The 14741-nt window shown below is 38.1% G+C and overlaps 1 protein-coding gene across 4 annotated transcripts in view; it reads left to right on the top strand.

Moving 5' to 3' along the window:
- The window catches only part of STAG2 (STAG2 cohesin complex component), a 75192-nt gene that overhangs the window by 21405 nt on the left and 39046 nt on the right, over positions 1-14741 (top strand). For 3 of the 4 annotated variants that reach the window (XM_084294154.1, XM_084294157.1, XM_084294156.1), the window contains exon 2: positions 13649-13793. In XM_084294154.1, the coding sequence (XP_084150280.1) occupies positions 13750-13793 (44 nt within the window). In that variant the 5' untranslated portion in view covers positions 13649-13749. Of the gene's footprint in view, positions 1-10281; positions 10308-13648; positions 13794-14741 lie in introns of those variants that run through there. The other variant, XM_084294155.1, reaches the window with a different exon arrangement.

The raw sequence follows: 14741 nt of genomic DNA on the forward strand, positions 1-14741 counted from the left end.
TTTTAAACACAAAATCAAAAAAAAAAAATTGGCATGGTGTTACCTATTATCACAATTGTCTGTTCAGTTCTTTTAACAGCAGTTAAAAACCATGGCTCTGGTTGCAGGTTCATTTTAGGTTGCTTGCAAGACTAAATTCGTAGCATTTAATGATCTAGGATTTTCATACCCTAGGGCAAGATTACAGTAAGTGGAGGTCAAGCTGAACAACTGCCAGACCTAATTTACACTAGGATAAAAATGTTCTTGTCTAACAATTAGATTAAATGCTGTTACCTCTTCCCCTAACTTCTACTAAAATTTGGTTTATATTGTTTAAAGACTAAGGCAGTCTGATGCTAAGGAATTATCTTCTGAGTGGAATATTAGCTTATAAAATTGCCCAGGATCAGGTATCTGTGTTAATGGCCCCTTGTGTGCTTGTTTTGGAGGGGATGGGAGCCTTAATCCAAATAGGATGTCTTCTTAACATAAACTCTTCCTAATATGCCATCTTCAAGCAAGTAGTAATGAATGATGTTGAAACAAGGGAAGAAAAAATCTGGAGAAGATGTAGCCCCTTGAACGTAAATACTTGAATACCTGCTAGATCTGAATCATTTGTTTCAATAGAATTATTATAGTTCCTTCTCCCTATGAATTGATTTACGAGTAACCTGTTTTTTTCCACCAATGTCACAGGTCCTAACCAAACTCCTAAAGAGGTTTTCCCATATAGATTACCTGAAGAGTGAAATCTGATGTGTTACCCTGAAATGGTGAAACGCTCTAAGTTGTGTTTGGGCTAACTAAAGTAAAGGTGGTAAATATATTTTAGTTAAAGTACTGCATTGTAGTAACTAAACGTTAAGTTCAGCTATATAGTCAACTGGCATTAACTTCTGGTGACATCTACATAGGAATTTTGTTTAAATTCTTGAAACCTTGAAGAGCAAACCTATTTGAAACAAGACATTTGACTTGTAATCCTGATTAGTGCTACCACAGGATGATAATTCTATACTCTTGATTTATTGTAAGAGCAATTGTAAAAAATAAATGGCTTTTTGAGTAAACAAAATACAAAGGCAGCAGTTTGCATGACTAACATACAGAGATCAGAATAGTATAAGTGCACCAAACTGGCAGTAAGCTCTGAAATCTGTGTCTGGGGCATTAAAATCATGCTGGGGTGGGGAGGCGGGGGGAAGTTACTTCATGATATTTCAGTATGCTAGTTTCATTTTTGTATGAAGGTATTTTAAACATTCATGAATCTTAATCATTTTTACTTTATTTTGTATCCCTTTCCATTTTCCTGTGATGAATAGTTAGCTCCTTGATACCAAACTATATCATCTTTTTAAATACTTTTTTTTTTTTTTAATAGATCTTGGATTCAGGAGCTGGGAAGTTGCTATAAATAGCAAATAATTTGGCAGAATCCTGGCCGGGTTAAAACCTTTTATTTGTATTAAATGTTATGATTTGATGTTAGAGTCTGAGCAGTGATCACAAGCTATTGGTAGAAATACATTGCCAACAACATCTGTTAGCTGTAAGTAGGAGCAAAATTTGCTGAGTTCAACACAGGACTAAGAAATAGTTATATAATTGATGGCTAATTAATTAAGTTAAACAATACTCTTGGATAAGTTGCCAGAACAATATGGGGAATTCAACTAGATGAATTTTGTAGTTTAGTAACTTAAATATGTGGTTTGAAGAAAGTGTATTGTTTCTTATTTAAGCATTGTGTAATTTTAACAGTGTTTAACGTGTAAAAAAAAAAAAAAAAAAAAAGAACAAAGCAATTGAAAAGAAGTATTGTCTATACAACTGGTTTAAATACTTGGAATTGTCTCCCCCTGTACTCAGCTCTGGTGAGGCCGCACCTCGAGTACTGTGTTCAGTTTTGGGCCCCTCGCTACAAGAAGGACATCGAGGTGCTTGAGCGGGTGCAGAGAAGGGCGACGAAGCTGGTGAGGGGCCTGGAGAACAAGTCCTACGAGGAGCGGCTGAGGGAGCTGGGCTTGTTCAGCCTGGAGAAGAGGAGGCTCAGGGGTGACCTTATCGCTCTCTATAGGTACCTCAAGGGAGGCTGTAGCGAGGTGGGGGTTGGTCTGTTCTCCCACGTGCCTGGTGACAGGACGAGGGGGAATGGGCTAAAGTTGAGCCAGGGGAGTTTCAGGTTAGATGTTAGGAAGAACTTCTTCACTGAAAGGGTTGTGAGGCATTGGAACAGGCTGCCCAGGGAAGTGGTGGAGTCACCATCCCTGGAGGTCTTCAAAAGACGTTTAGATGTAGAGCTTAGGAATATGGTTTAGTGGGGACTGTTAGCGTTAGGTTGGAGGTTGGACTCGATGATCTTGAGGTCTCTTCCAACCTAGAAATTCTGTGATTCTGTTATTTACTGAAAAAAGTTAGAGAAACTAAAGTAGAACTGAAAAAGCCCTGTACACTTAACGGCATGTTGGGTTTTCTGCTGCTGGGTTGCCCGTTTCAGAGCTGAGTGTGAGGGGATGGAAAGATGTATTTCAGACAAAACAGAGGAAGAGAAATGTGTGCTAAGGGTAGGAATGCAGTTAATTAAAAAAAAAAAAAAAAAAAAAAAAAAAGGTTGGTGAAGATGAAGTGACTGATACAGCATTTGAAATCTAACAAATTCTTCTGACAATAATTACAAATAATTTCAAACTGGTAAGTCAAACATGGTCACCAGCTGAAAACCACAAGCTGATGATAAATTCCAGATAATAAACAATAATGAGCTCTGGTGGGTGACAGAAGCATTTTGTCATACCATTGCTAGGCAGCTCTAGGTTTTGACAGTTGTCCTCTGGTGACTTCTGCCATGGCAGCTGTGTTTTCCATCCCTCTCTCGGAGGTTACCGCATTGGGGATGAAAGTTGGCAAAATGGGATTTGTCAGCTCTTTAGCTCTCCGTATTTGTGGTTCAGCATGTTAGCTTTAATTGACAACGGAGATGATCTGTTGTTGATAGATCTGACTGTAAACAAACCAGAGCATATGACATGTGCGACCTTGTTCTCTTTTTTTAATGGCATGTTAATACTTGGTCTAGTTGTTTTTTTCCCTAAGGTGATAAAAAAAAAAAAATGACAGTTCAAATTCTTTGCTTACACCAAAATTGCATTCTTGTTTTGGTTGTAAGACAGGAAAAACAAACAGAAAACCCCAACAACCCAACCTTTTGCATGTGAGACTTCTGTCATCAGTGGAGGTGAGGGGTTAGTTCGCACGGGACCAGTACCTGCGAGTCCTCCCTGGGAAGTCTCTGCGGGTGCCGCACCATTCCCAGAGGATGGGGCAGTTCCCTGATACTATGGGGTACTGTGTCGCTGGGGGAGAGGGGGAATCACAGCACACATAGCTTGTTCAAGAGGGATCTAGCACTACTGCTCCTTTTTTTATTCCCTTTTTAAAAGCAAAAAGCAGGGGAAAAGAGGGCATACCCACCTTATCTCAATAGCCTCTACTATGTTGCTGAGCTAATAAGTGTAACAGTTGTGGCTTTAAAAACATTTTCTATGTATTTAACGTTGCTCAAGTAATGAAATACTTGTTACAGAACATGATACTTTCATAATGCAACCAGTAAATTCTCAACAAAATGTAAATCTAGCTGTAGGCTATAACTGCCTTTTGGAGGAGGAGGCAACTACTACCTTTATTTACATCTTGAATTTACTAGAGAACAGATGTGTAATGATATAGCTTTTTGAAGAAACCTGAGGTTTAATTTTGGTTGATTACAAGCTGTATGTTTTTGTATTTTAGATCTGTGTGGAATGGATTTCCGTGTATCCCTAAGGTGCCTAATGCACAGTATTTGAGAGATTTGTGGGAAGATAATTTCAAAAGGACAAGTCTTGCTGACCTTTGCTTCAGAATATTTTATACACATCAAGAGTTTCTCATTATTGGTCAGCTTACTTATTAAATGAGTTTGGTCTGTAAGAAATGTTTCTGATATTTGTTCATGTTAGCTTTTATAATGCAGGCATAGTATGTGATAGCTCTCTTAGTGTAATTTGTTACCTGCCACAAGTAAGCAATTACAGAATTGAAAGAACTTATTGATTCAAATAATGCCAATATTTTTGCAATGTTTTTAGAATGTGTGCAAGTGGCCAAGCTGGTTTCCACTGGAAGTTTAATAGATTTCAACAGCGAACTGTAGGTCTCCATAAATGAGATTTCAGCACCAGACATCTCTCTTTCAAGATTCTTTTAAGAGGGCTCTGGTTTTAGGATAAATAAAGGAAGAGAGGGTGCTTTCTAGGTCAGTCAATAATAGGTATTTTTTCATCTAGTAATGACCTCATTAATGGATTATTGTCTTTCTGCATTGTGGATATATTCAGTTGTCTAAATTGTGTGGGGGAAAGCCATGCATATCACAACTGCTGTTTCATATAAAATTAGTATTGAGTGCTGCAAATCTCCAAATAAACCAGTTGGGACTTTAGCTCAAATGTTGCAAAGGAGAGCAGGAACAAAATATTGGGTATTAAAAATCTTTAAGTTATGACTGAGGATGTATGGAGCACAGATGTTATGAGGCTGGCAGATTGCAGGGATAAGTTTCTAATGGAAGTTACAAGATTTTTATCTTTATTTCTTCTGTTTTAGAGGTGAAATCAACTTCTGCATACTTGAGTGGTTGCTTGAATTTTTCTTTTTATTTTTTTTTTAAGAATAATTAATTAGATTGATCCTTGAAAGAGCCATAATCCACTTAAGAAAGGCTTAGGTTTTAGCTGTCATGCCGCCTGGTTTGGATATGGCACCGTATTTATTCCTTGTTTGCTAAATACTTCTTTTTCCTTTCTTATGGCATAGATTTAATTGTGCCACTTAGTTGTCTTCTGCACTAGTTGGCTTGTCGTTTGAGTTAGGGAGGGACAGGGCACTGCTCTTGTTTGGTCACATTGCTGTTTGTGTAATGGCAGTTTTCAGAGCTTTACTATAAATAGTTTTACACTACTGTTGTGAGACTGATGATGCCAGTGGTGACCAGTGGAGATAGCAGCGGGAGAACAGGCACGTGGGCTTTTAGAACAAGTAGAGACCAGTAAAACTACGGGATCTGCTACAGGTGAATATTGGAGCTACAACTACACCTGAATAGGATGCAGATTAGCTCACCTATAGACCCAGAAATATCAGTTCATTCTGAGCAGATGGTTCTTTATTTTTTATTTTTTTTTCCCCTCACTTTTTTTTTTTTATTTAGACCCAGTCAGCCAAATGCAGTTTGACTTCTGCTTACTCTTGTGTTTGCTTCTGTGCTGGACTTAATCTTTTTAGTTATCATCTGGAAACATTTCAACCGTTTTTATGTAGTGTTGAAGCTTCAGCTAATAAACTCTGGTGGATCTGAGTTGACAAAACACAGAACCAAACTGCTCTTTCTTTTTCTCTTATTTCAGAAGGCTTGGGATTGCAGCGCGGAGAAATACATTGGGCTCTTCAAAGGGCTAGCCAAAGTGCAGTGTGACCTGGGCTGGTAGGAGCTCACTCTGAGATGTGCTTGAGAGGTTTTACTTTCTGCTCTTCAGTAGTTTTATTTTAAGGGGTTTTCCCATATTTGAGTCATCTAATATCGAGTGTGTTATAGCAGTGGCTGATGCTATGTAGCGTGTACCATATGGTCCTCCCGCCAGAGTTTATAATTGAATGCAGTTGCTCATAGAAAGGCCCAAACAAAGTCATGGGCACAAAGCCCCAGTGACCTGGACTTCTCAAAGAGGAAAACCTGTGTGGTAGGAGTGGAAGTTGAGGCTGCTACAAAGTGAGGCGACTTGCAGGCTTGCATTGATCAGTGTGAGAACAAAAAATAGAACTTGCCAGATGGAATATCTCATCTGTTGGAAAACCCTACCTCTGCAGAGGGTACTGAAGCCGTTCGTCACCATGGGCTGTTTGAACAATGCTGGTTCTGTCTTTTATATAGCTGGTTACCTGCTTGCTGTGGACAGTAACTTATGCAAGAGCCAAGGTTTTGACGGGTTATGCATTTTGGAAGAGTCAATGTGTGAGGGGGCATGTGTTCTACAGTTCAGTTTGGAAACTTGGGGCATTTAGGCGGATGAGGTGTGCTGGCCTTGTATCATAAATCAATTAGTACTTCTTTTGGCTTTTTTAAAGTAGGCATATGTGGCTTTTTTTTTTTTTTTTTTTTTTAATTTTGGTTGTCATCCGACTTGGGTTTTATTCATCCTAAGAGCCTCATTTTCCACGCAGTTAGACTACAACATCTGGAAGCCATTTCTTCTTTGGCAGGAGAAGATGTGACTGACACAACGAGGTATAACTTTTACTTTTGTTATCATACCTTTACCTTTTTTAAAAAGACATCTGAAATCAAAACATTTTAAAGATGTCTGGGATTTTCAGGTGTCTTTTAGAGATGCTCAGGAATATCGTTGGGTGGAATAATTAAAAAGTATTACAGGTACTTTTTTTTTCCTTTAATAGTAGCAGTTGCTCTTATTGTACAGTTAACTCATTTTACAGTATTTTGTAATGCCTGTATCTTTTGTTTCAAACAATTTACTTGACAGTATAAATTACTAAGTACAGATACAGAAACTTCATATGGTTCAATACCAAAACTATATTTACACCATGAAATAGTATTTCACTTAGTGTATTAAGGATATTGATGTTATTAATGGTATTTCCATGAGTAATTGTATGACCCATGAAGCACCATAGCAAACTCTCCCTTCCAGAATAGATATTCCACCTACTTATGTAATAAAACAAGCAGAAATCCAAAAAATCATTTGTAATGAGTTGGGTGGACTATTTGATGGTGAAACTGGGGTTGGCAGTTATTAGGATGGTATGGAGGTCCTCGTCTGTAATTCTCTTTTCAAATTTCTAGACTCATATTCAAGTCTAAACCTTTATTTTAGGTTTTAGCCTTTTTCATGTCTTTTATATTCCCACCCCCCAAATAAAACCTATTTAAAGACATTAAACTGTGAAATAAACTTGCTGTAGTGTTTAGTGGTGTGCGCATTGTCAGTGGGGACTGGTTTTCTCCCAGTGCCTGGCTTTCTCCTGGCCAGCAGCAGGCCTGGCAGCCACCTTCACCTCATGGCTGCGCTCCTCCCGCAGGAGCAAGGTGCCCCGCAGTCACAGCACAGCCTGCTACCGACTGAAATGCAGGAACTGTGTGTGGAAAAAGGCAGGGAGAACGCCTTGAGAAGGCATCATGGGCATGGGTAGGCCTCAGAGCATGGCAACTAGTGGGTGGGTGCTGTCTGGCAGGGACCCAGCCCTTCTTGCAGGCTGTGGCACCCAGAGCTGCAAGCAGTCGGCTTGCTGTGGGCTCTACCGAGGTTAGGTAGGAGAATTAGCAATAGCTGTCACAAGGACTTCAGCTGGGCATTACTCCTCTTGGTGCTGCTGCTGCAAGGGAGGCAGTGAGGGAGCTCTGTCAGGTGGGTCTGAGCTGCCACTGGTACATGCCTGGTGGGTGCCTCATGTGGCTGCAGGGTGACATGGTTCTGTTGTCCAGTCCAGTGGAGAGCTGACCATGCCAAGAAGAAAATACAGTTTTGTTTTCAGACCTTTCTTGCTTCTGCCTCAATTGAGTGCTAGAAGAGAGGAGTGAGTGGGAACTTGCTGTGTTTGGTGAGTGGAGTGGGAAGGAAGGCCACTGCTTCCAGCAGCAGCCCGTGGTTACAATATCGTAGGTGTGTCACAAAAGCATCTTCTGGGGTGGCAATTTACCACTTTACCAGTGAACCATTTGCATCAGCTAAAGAGCAAATATTATAAACATTGAATAAACGGCAGGCCAGGGAATAAAAGTGGCAGTGTGACAGTACTGGCCACCATAAGATCGCTTCTTTGGTTTTTGAAAGATGGAAGAAGAACTGAGAGATGTTCACAAAGTGGTGTAGAGGTGGTATACGAGCTGGAAAATCAGAAAAGAAAAAAAAAAAGTGAAGAAATAGTTTGAAAATACAAGACCAGTACAAATGAGGTCATTTAGGTTATTTGTTGGCTTGTTAACTGTTCACTGCCTTTTGGTATTTTCTGTGTAGGTACACTGTCTGCTGGTGAGCATGGAGGAGTGTAGATTGATGGTTATTCTAGGTGGTCTTGTAAAGGAAGCTTGAGACTTACTTGCTAAGCAAAAAATACAAAAATAACCACACATCTAAAGGTTTTAATTGCATTATTGTTCAGCTTAGTCTTGATTATGCTATGATAATATGATCAAACTGCTGATACAGTTATAACTAAATCATGTTGAAGTACAATTTTTACAATACAGAATGCTACTTGAAGTATGTTTTCTGTATTTTACTCAAATTACAGGATTGCTTTAAAGCTTGTTGGCCGTTGAAATACTAGGTTGTGTAATATTAGTACAAATAACGCTCCTGCAGGCCTGTAGGGAATGTCATGGAGTTGCTCAAAATCTTGCCTAAAAATCCACCGTTTAGTCTTGCTTGTGGAGATGACTGCAACAGCAGTGTTGAGAAGCATACTTATTTGCAAACAAACAAACAAACAAACTGTATTTTATAAAAACAAAAGTTGAAGCATATTCTGATTTCTCAGAAAAAGAGTGAGGGGAAACACTGTAGTTTGTACCAGCTTTCTCTTCTGAAATAGTTGGAAAACTAAAGTAGGAAAATATTGGGAATACTTTTGGTCCTTGATTTAAACTATGATCTGGCTAGCATTTTAACTGTCACTACTGTGTAATTGGTTCTGAAGCATCAGCACCTCTCATTCATGGGTAGATGAATAATTCAGGGATGAACTTCTTCAGCCATTATCATTTCTACAGCTGAGTGCATTGCAATTTTACAAGTTCTGATTTTCTGAATAAAGAAAGTGAGGTCCCTGTTGTTTTTTTTTTTTTTTTACAGATGATTAACTGAATTACAGTGAAAAATCAATACACCTCTGAACAGTCATTCTGCATTTACTAAATCTTTGTCCTGTTCACGTAGCCGTTTTCCTCTGGGGATCCAGGAGTTGGACTCAGTCCTTGTGGGTCCCTTCCAACTTGGGATATACCGTGATTCTATGATCTCTGTGTTCCCCCAAAAAAGAAAGCCTCCAAATAATAGGGTGGGAATTGTGTGTGTACTTTGGGGAATCCATCTCAAACCAAAAACCAGCTACCTGAATTGTTCTGCCACGAGTTCATGCAATAACACTCAAGTTAGTGCTTTTACATGAGAGCATGAAACGTAGGTTTCATGGACAGACCTTGTAATTTTTTGTATTTTGTGTTTGTGTATATACACATACACTTAACAAAGGCTTCTGGCTGGCTTTTATTTGTGTTTGTTTAGCCTGTGCATGTAATGAAGTTGTTTTTCAGTGAAGACACATTCTAATTGTAGTTGTTCGTGCTTAGTTCTTTTAAGAGTAAAATTAGTTTAAATGGAAACTGTTACATTTAGAGTTAGCAACGTTATATATGATTAGTGTTCCTGGACTACTTTTCTTGTTCTAACCTTTTTTAGTTTGTTGACATTCTGTTTGCAAAAATCTAGCAAGATACAGGAAGGGGTTATGTTATTTCTGCTATTAAAGTGTATTTTGAAATTCCTCTGCTTGCTTTCGAAAGCTACTTACAGGAGACTGGTTGTACTACAGCAGCGAGATGCATTTCCGTCTTTGGAAGAATCACTGAATCAAACGTGTTACGTGCATTAATTTCAGGAAAGATGTAGGAGTCTTCCAGTGTCCTTATGCAATTTATATATAAATCTTAAGGAAATGTGCTACAATATTACTGCTGTTTTAGCAATCTCTTACAAAGTTTATTGCACAGAAATAACTAGGTCAGCCTCTGGATGACCTGTCTTTTTGGAGTTTCTTCAGTTAGCTTTAGGCTAGAGCTCCACCTTGTGATCTTTCAGCAGGATACATTTTATTTTTATAGTTAATAATTTAATTATGACTTCACAAAGTTGAGTGACTTTTGAAACTTCTCATAGAGTGGGGGATTTCAGTATATGCTTAGGAAAATTAAAGTTAGAATGCTGTGAACATGCAAATACACAAAACAAACAAAAAAGTCCGAAGAACTGCATTTTATGATGCAGTTTAGGTGTATTGATTTTACTGAAAAAATATGCTTATTAGAGCACATTAATAGCTAATGTAGACTTTCATTGCTTGGAATGGCATCTGCATAAATTTTACTTTCCTCCTTTCAGACTGCACTATGAAGAATTTGATCTTTTAAAAGTTCTGGTAGGATGCTTGTACGGACAGTTTTCCTCCTTCTGATCAACTTCCCAAACAGTGTGCTTTGAGTGAGTCATCAGATCCGTGTGTGAAGAATACATGTTGGCAGGCACCCTGAATTTCTAAAAGGCGTTTACTGAGATCAAGCATAATAGGGGAATGGCCAGTACCAGTCTTTCCCAATACTAAAACCCATGAACACCAAATAAAATTAGAAAATGTTGAGCTCAAGGATAAGAACGTGCTTCTTTATACTATACAGTTTGGTTGTGGAAGCTCTTGTGTGAATATCATGACAGCTAAATATTGGGTTAAAAAAGTAATAGAATATTCATGACAAAAAAACTCATTCTGTTCTATGAAATGCAGAAATAATGTGTTTGGCTGAAAAAAATCCCCGACTTATTTGTGGATGTTGGGGGGAGAAGTCAAGGAGAACATCACCAATAAAAACAAAGCAAATGGGTTCTTCCCTGGGCAGCTTCTGCCGGCATCTGCCCATGAGGAAGTGCTGGGTTAGCTTGACCCTACTTGGCAAGACTTCAAGGTCTTTCTTACAATTTTTATGTATGTAAAACTTTAAAAATGAGCCCTTACTGGAACTAATGCAAGGTGTTTTTTGGGTCATTCCTGGGGCCTGAACTTGGTACTGGAGATCCCTTACAGCCTTAGCTCTTGTATTCTTGCAGGGCAGTCACCTGAAACTACTCTCTTCCATTAATACTAGTATATAGTTGTGCTCATGAGGGCCAAGTTTCTTCTACTTCCTTCAATAAAAACAATTCTTGAAACTTAAATCTTAGTAGCTAAACTCTATACAGCATCTTGAATTACTAGATATTTACTTACTATTTTCATGAAGTGGTTATGCCCAAGCAATGACATTTTTTTTTCTTCATCTGTTGCTTGGCCTAAGATGAGTGCTTTTTCCAAGAAGTGCAAGTGGATATAAACTCCAGCCAGCTGGTTTTATCAGGTGATTTGACTCTTTGATTTAGAAATGACATAATTTAATCATTTGCCTGTCATTTTACATGGTTTTTATATTTTTTCTTCAAAATATTCCTGTGTGATTGTATTATACTGCTTTTTGAGAAATACTTTTGCAAGAACTGGTAGGAAGATAATTTCCTTTTTTTATAGGAGACTGAAAAAGTGTTAATTGTGTAAACAAATGGTTAACTTGATTTCTGTCTCAGTACCATCAATTTTATGGAATAGGTAACTTTATTACTGTAAATAGGTGGTATTAATGAGACATAATATGAAATTTGCATCTGAGCTTCTTGATCATGTCTTCAGTACTTACGGTGCTTCTCACCATTGAAAAACTCAAACTACAAAAGTCAAATAACACGTTGGTGGACAGGTTGAACTTGAAACAGAACTGTGTGCCTTTTGAAGTTTGTACCTTTACTTTGTGCTGGCTTAGAATCACATGTGTGCCTTGAATGGTACTTGGGTGGCTTGCTGGCTGCTCACCTCTTGCTTCCCCTTGCCCTGCTCCTCGCTGAGGTACGTTCCCAGGAGGTGCCGGCCTGATTCTCCAAGTTACAATTGCTGACAGGAATCACAGAAAATCTTTGGATTTTTTTTTTTTTTGATTATTGTTATTTTTTATACCTGATACACTTGGAATGATGATACTGCAGCACAGCACGAGTGGAGCAGGTAGCCATGCAGGCTGCCTGGCTGTCATCATACTTCTGCGCCTCCAAGGCAGGAGCATTGCTCGGCCCTCCCCTGCACCTGGCTGCTCCGTCACATATTCCCCATGCGTTTGCTCTGGGTACCCACTGGTGAACCAGTTTAACTTGATAATCCGGGAATAAAGTTCTCAAGGTATATTTTTGCCCATTCTATTGGGGGATTAAATTGGGTGATTCTGAATGGCAGAGTCTCCAAATGATGAATGGATGTTTTGCTGCCCGTGAGTAGCTATTTGCTAAAAACTACATATAAACCCAGCAGGGGAGGCTGTGATGCACCAGTAATGTGCATTTGTGGTTTTAAGGAAGGGAAGAACAGGTGACAAAGGTTTTTGCTGTTCTGCAGTGACAAAGTTTGTGAAACTTTTGATCTTACACGGTGCTCTGGAAGGCATGTAATGTAGTAGTTGTGGACTGTCTTGAGATGCACCTACCTATCTTGAACCTCTCCTTTCACCACTGTTTACTTCCACTCTTGTTTCTCTGTCTTTATATAATTGTGTGAAATGTGAAGAAACAGCGATTTAAGTTCAGGGTTTGTGTTTTTTCTCAGCTCACCAAATTTTGGAAGCTACAGTGGCCCCTAGCATTCAGAAGAAGCACTTGCAGGAAAGAAATGTACAGCCTCTATGTGCTCAATTGAAATGCAGGCTTTTAAGTGTTGCTACCAGACGTTGGCATATTAAGCACATGGAGCTTAAAATTGTATCTTTTGCTCAAATACTTAATTACTCCGACAAGCTGTAGAATCAGCAGAGTTCCCAACTTTGAAGGTTCTTCTCTGTGCTATTGTATCTTCAAAATACCTGAACCTCATGCTTTCTTAATTTCATCACTGTGTAAAATTTAGTTTGAGACAGAAAATTGGCGCAGAAGGCTTTAGCATGCATGGTTAAATTTCACATTTGAAGCATTCATTGTCTGCCCTGCCTCCAAACATGGGAAAATCTTAATTATAAATAACTGGAAAAGAAAATATTTTGCAATCTTACATTTTCTTGATAAGATGCTACGCTGTTTCTGATACTTTTCTTTATAATATGTAGATAGTATTATCTTCATCGATATTCCTAGAGACATGTTGAGTGCTTTAAATGTTAATACTCGTAAGCCTGGTTTATCAATTTAGGAAGACAGGGAGTTGTGAAATAGCTGGTTAGATTGTAAGAACTCAGAAGAACATATCTTTGTGCTAAGTATCAGGAGCACTTAAACATCAGATTCAAAGTTGGTATACGTAGTGTTCTTAAATGGGCACACACTGCTTTAAGTTTAAGATCAAATCTGTTTTTTGGTTTGGTTAACCACAATATCATAGTGTTGGTAGTAGAGTCTGGACTTTACAGTACAAGGTCTTACAGTTCAAATTTTAGTCTAGTATAGATTTAGAAGAAAAAAGTTATTTGCAAGGTGTTTATGAAAGCCATTCCATTTTCTCATGCTATTCAGAATAGCATTTATTTTCCAAGCGCTTTATTTCGTTTTACTTTGATGATTTTAACATTTGTGGATGTACTTTTTTTTTTTTTTTCATAAGATAATGGGAGGAGTCAAAGATATAAAATCTTTATTTAAGCAGGAAAAAGCTTGTCTGGAAACATAAGGTGGTGTGAACTAATATTTTCTATGTTTCCAACTTTTTTTTATCCCTTATGTGGAAATGTTTCTAATGTGATTTTTTATTATTACTATTATTTCAGAAGTTGTCCGCTACAAAGGAAGAAAGGAAAGGAAGCTCGTACTTCAGACTGGTTTTTGAATATCTTTCTAATACAGTGGTGTTCCAGAAGATGATAAAGAAATGATAGCAGCTCCAGAAATACCAACTGATTTTACTCTCCTTCAGTAAGTGCTTTAAGAATTTCTGGTTTCATTTACATGTACTAGTGCTTCTTAGTGGTAATAGATGTGGTTGGTTTTTCTCTTTGAAACAAGGAAACAAAATGATTGAATATGGTTCTGGATTTTTTTTCCAGTTTAAAATAAAGCACTGCTTGAATTATTTCTTGATTGTTCAGTGATAATTAAAACAAATATTTTAAAAGTCCTTTTTATAGATTATTTTTAAATCAATTTTTAAGCTTTGCTACTAGGAAGCCATCATGACAGACTTCTTTGTTTACATGGTGTATTTGTCAAGGTTTTACAGAATCAAAGTATTGAAGAAGAAACTTTGGTTAGAAATAAAGAAATTCTAAGTTTCCTTCCTTCCTTCCTTTATAGAGAGAGGTGAAGTTGTATAAGGGTATTTACCCTGAATAACTGGGGCAGGTTGCCTTATATCTGAAGCGCCCAATGCCAAACGCTTTAACTAGCTGAAGTCTTAGCTTCCCTTCAGGTGTTGGTTCCTGGGGTGTTGATTTGACTAGTCTGCTGATCTAGTTTTAAGAATAGGTATCTGAATTTTGAAAATTTAAATTTAGAAATAGCTTACATTTTGAACAGAGAAATGAAATGATTAAAGTAGACCAGAAGAATGCAGTTCCTCACCTTTTAGTTGCCAAGAAATCAGCATGAATACATTTCAGCAGTCTGGAGTAAATTAAGCTGGTTCAAAATAATCCCAAAAGATGCAAAAAAATGGTTCTGTGTTAAGGAGGTTGGGTGTTCAATCTGTAGCAGAATACATGGATGACAAAATCAGAAATGGCAAAATACATGTTACAAGGCAGAAACTTCCTTTCAGACAGTTCCACAACAGTGAGAAACCTTAAGTTTCTAGATTGTTTCAGAAGGTTATGAATAAATAAATAGGAATGGCTCCTTCTCCCCCCGTTCAGGTCATCTTTATGA

The sequence above is a fragment of the Netta rufina genome (genome assembly GCF_964035555.1).
Source record: "Netta rufina genome assembly, chromosome: 12".
NCBI classification, from domain to species: Eukaryota; Metazoa; Chordata; class Aves; order Anseriformes; family Anatidae; genus Netta; species Netta rufina.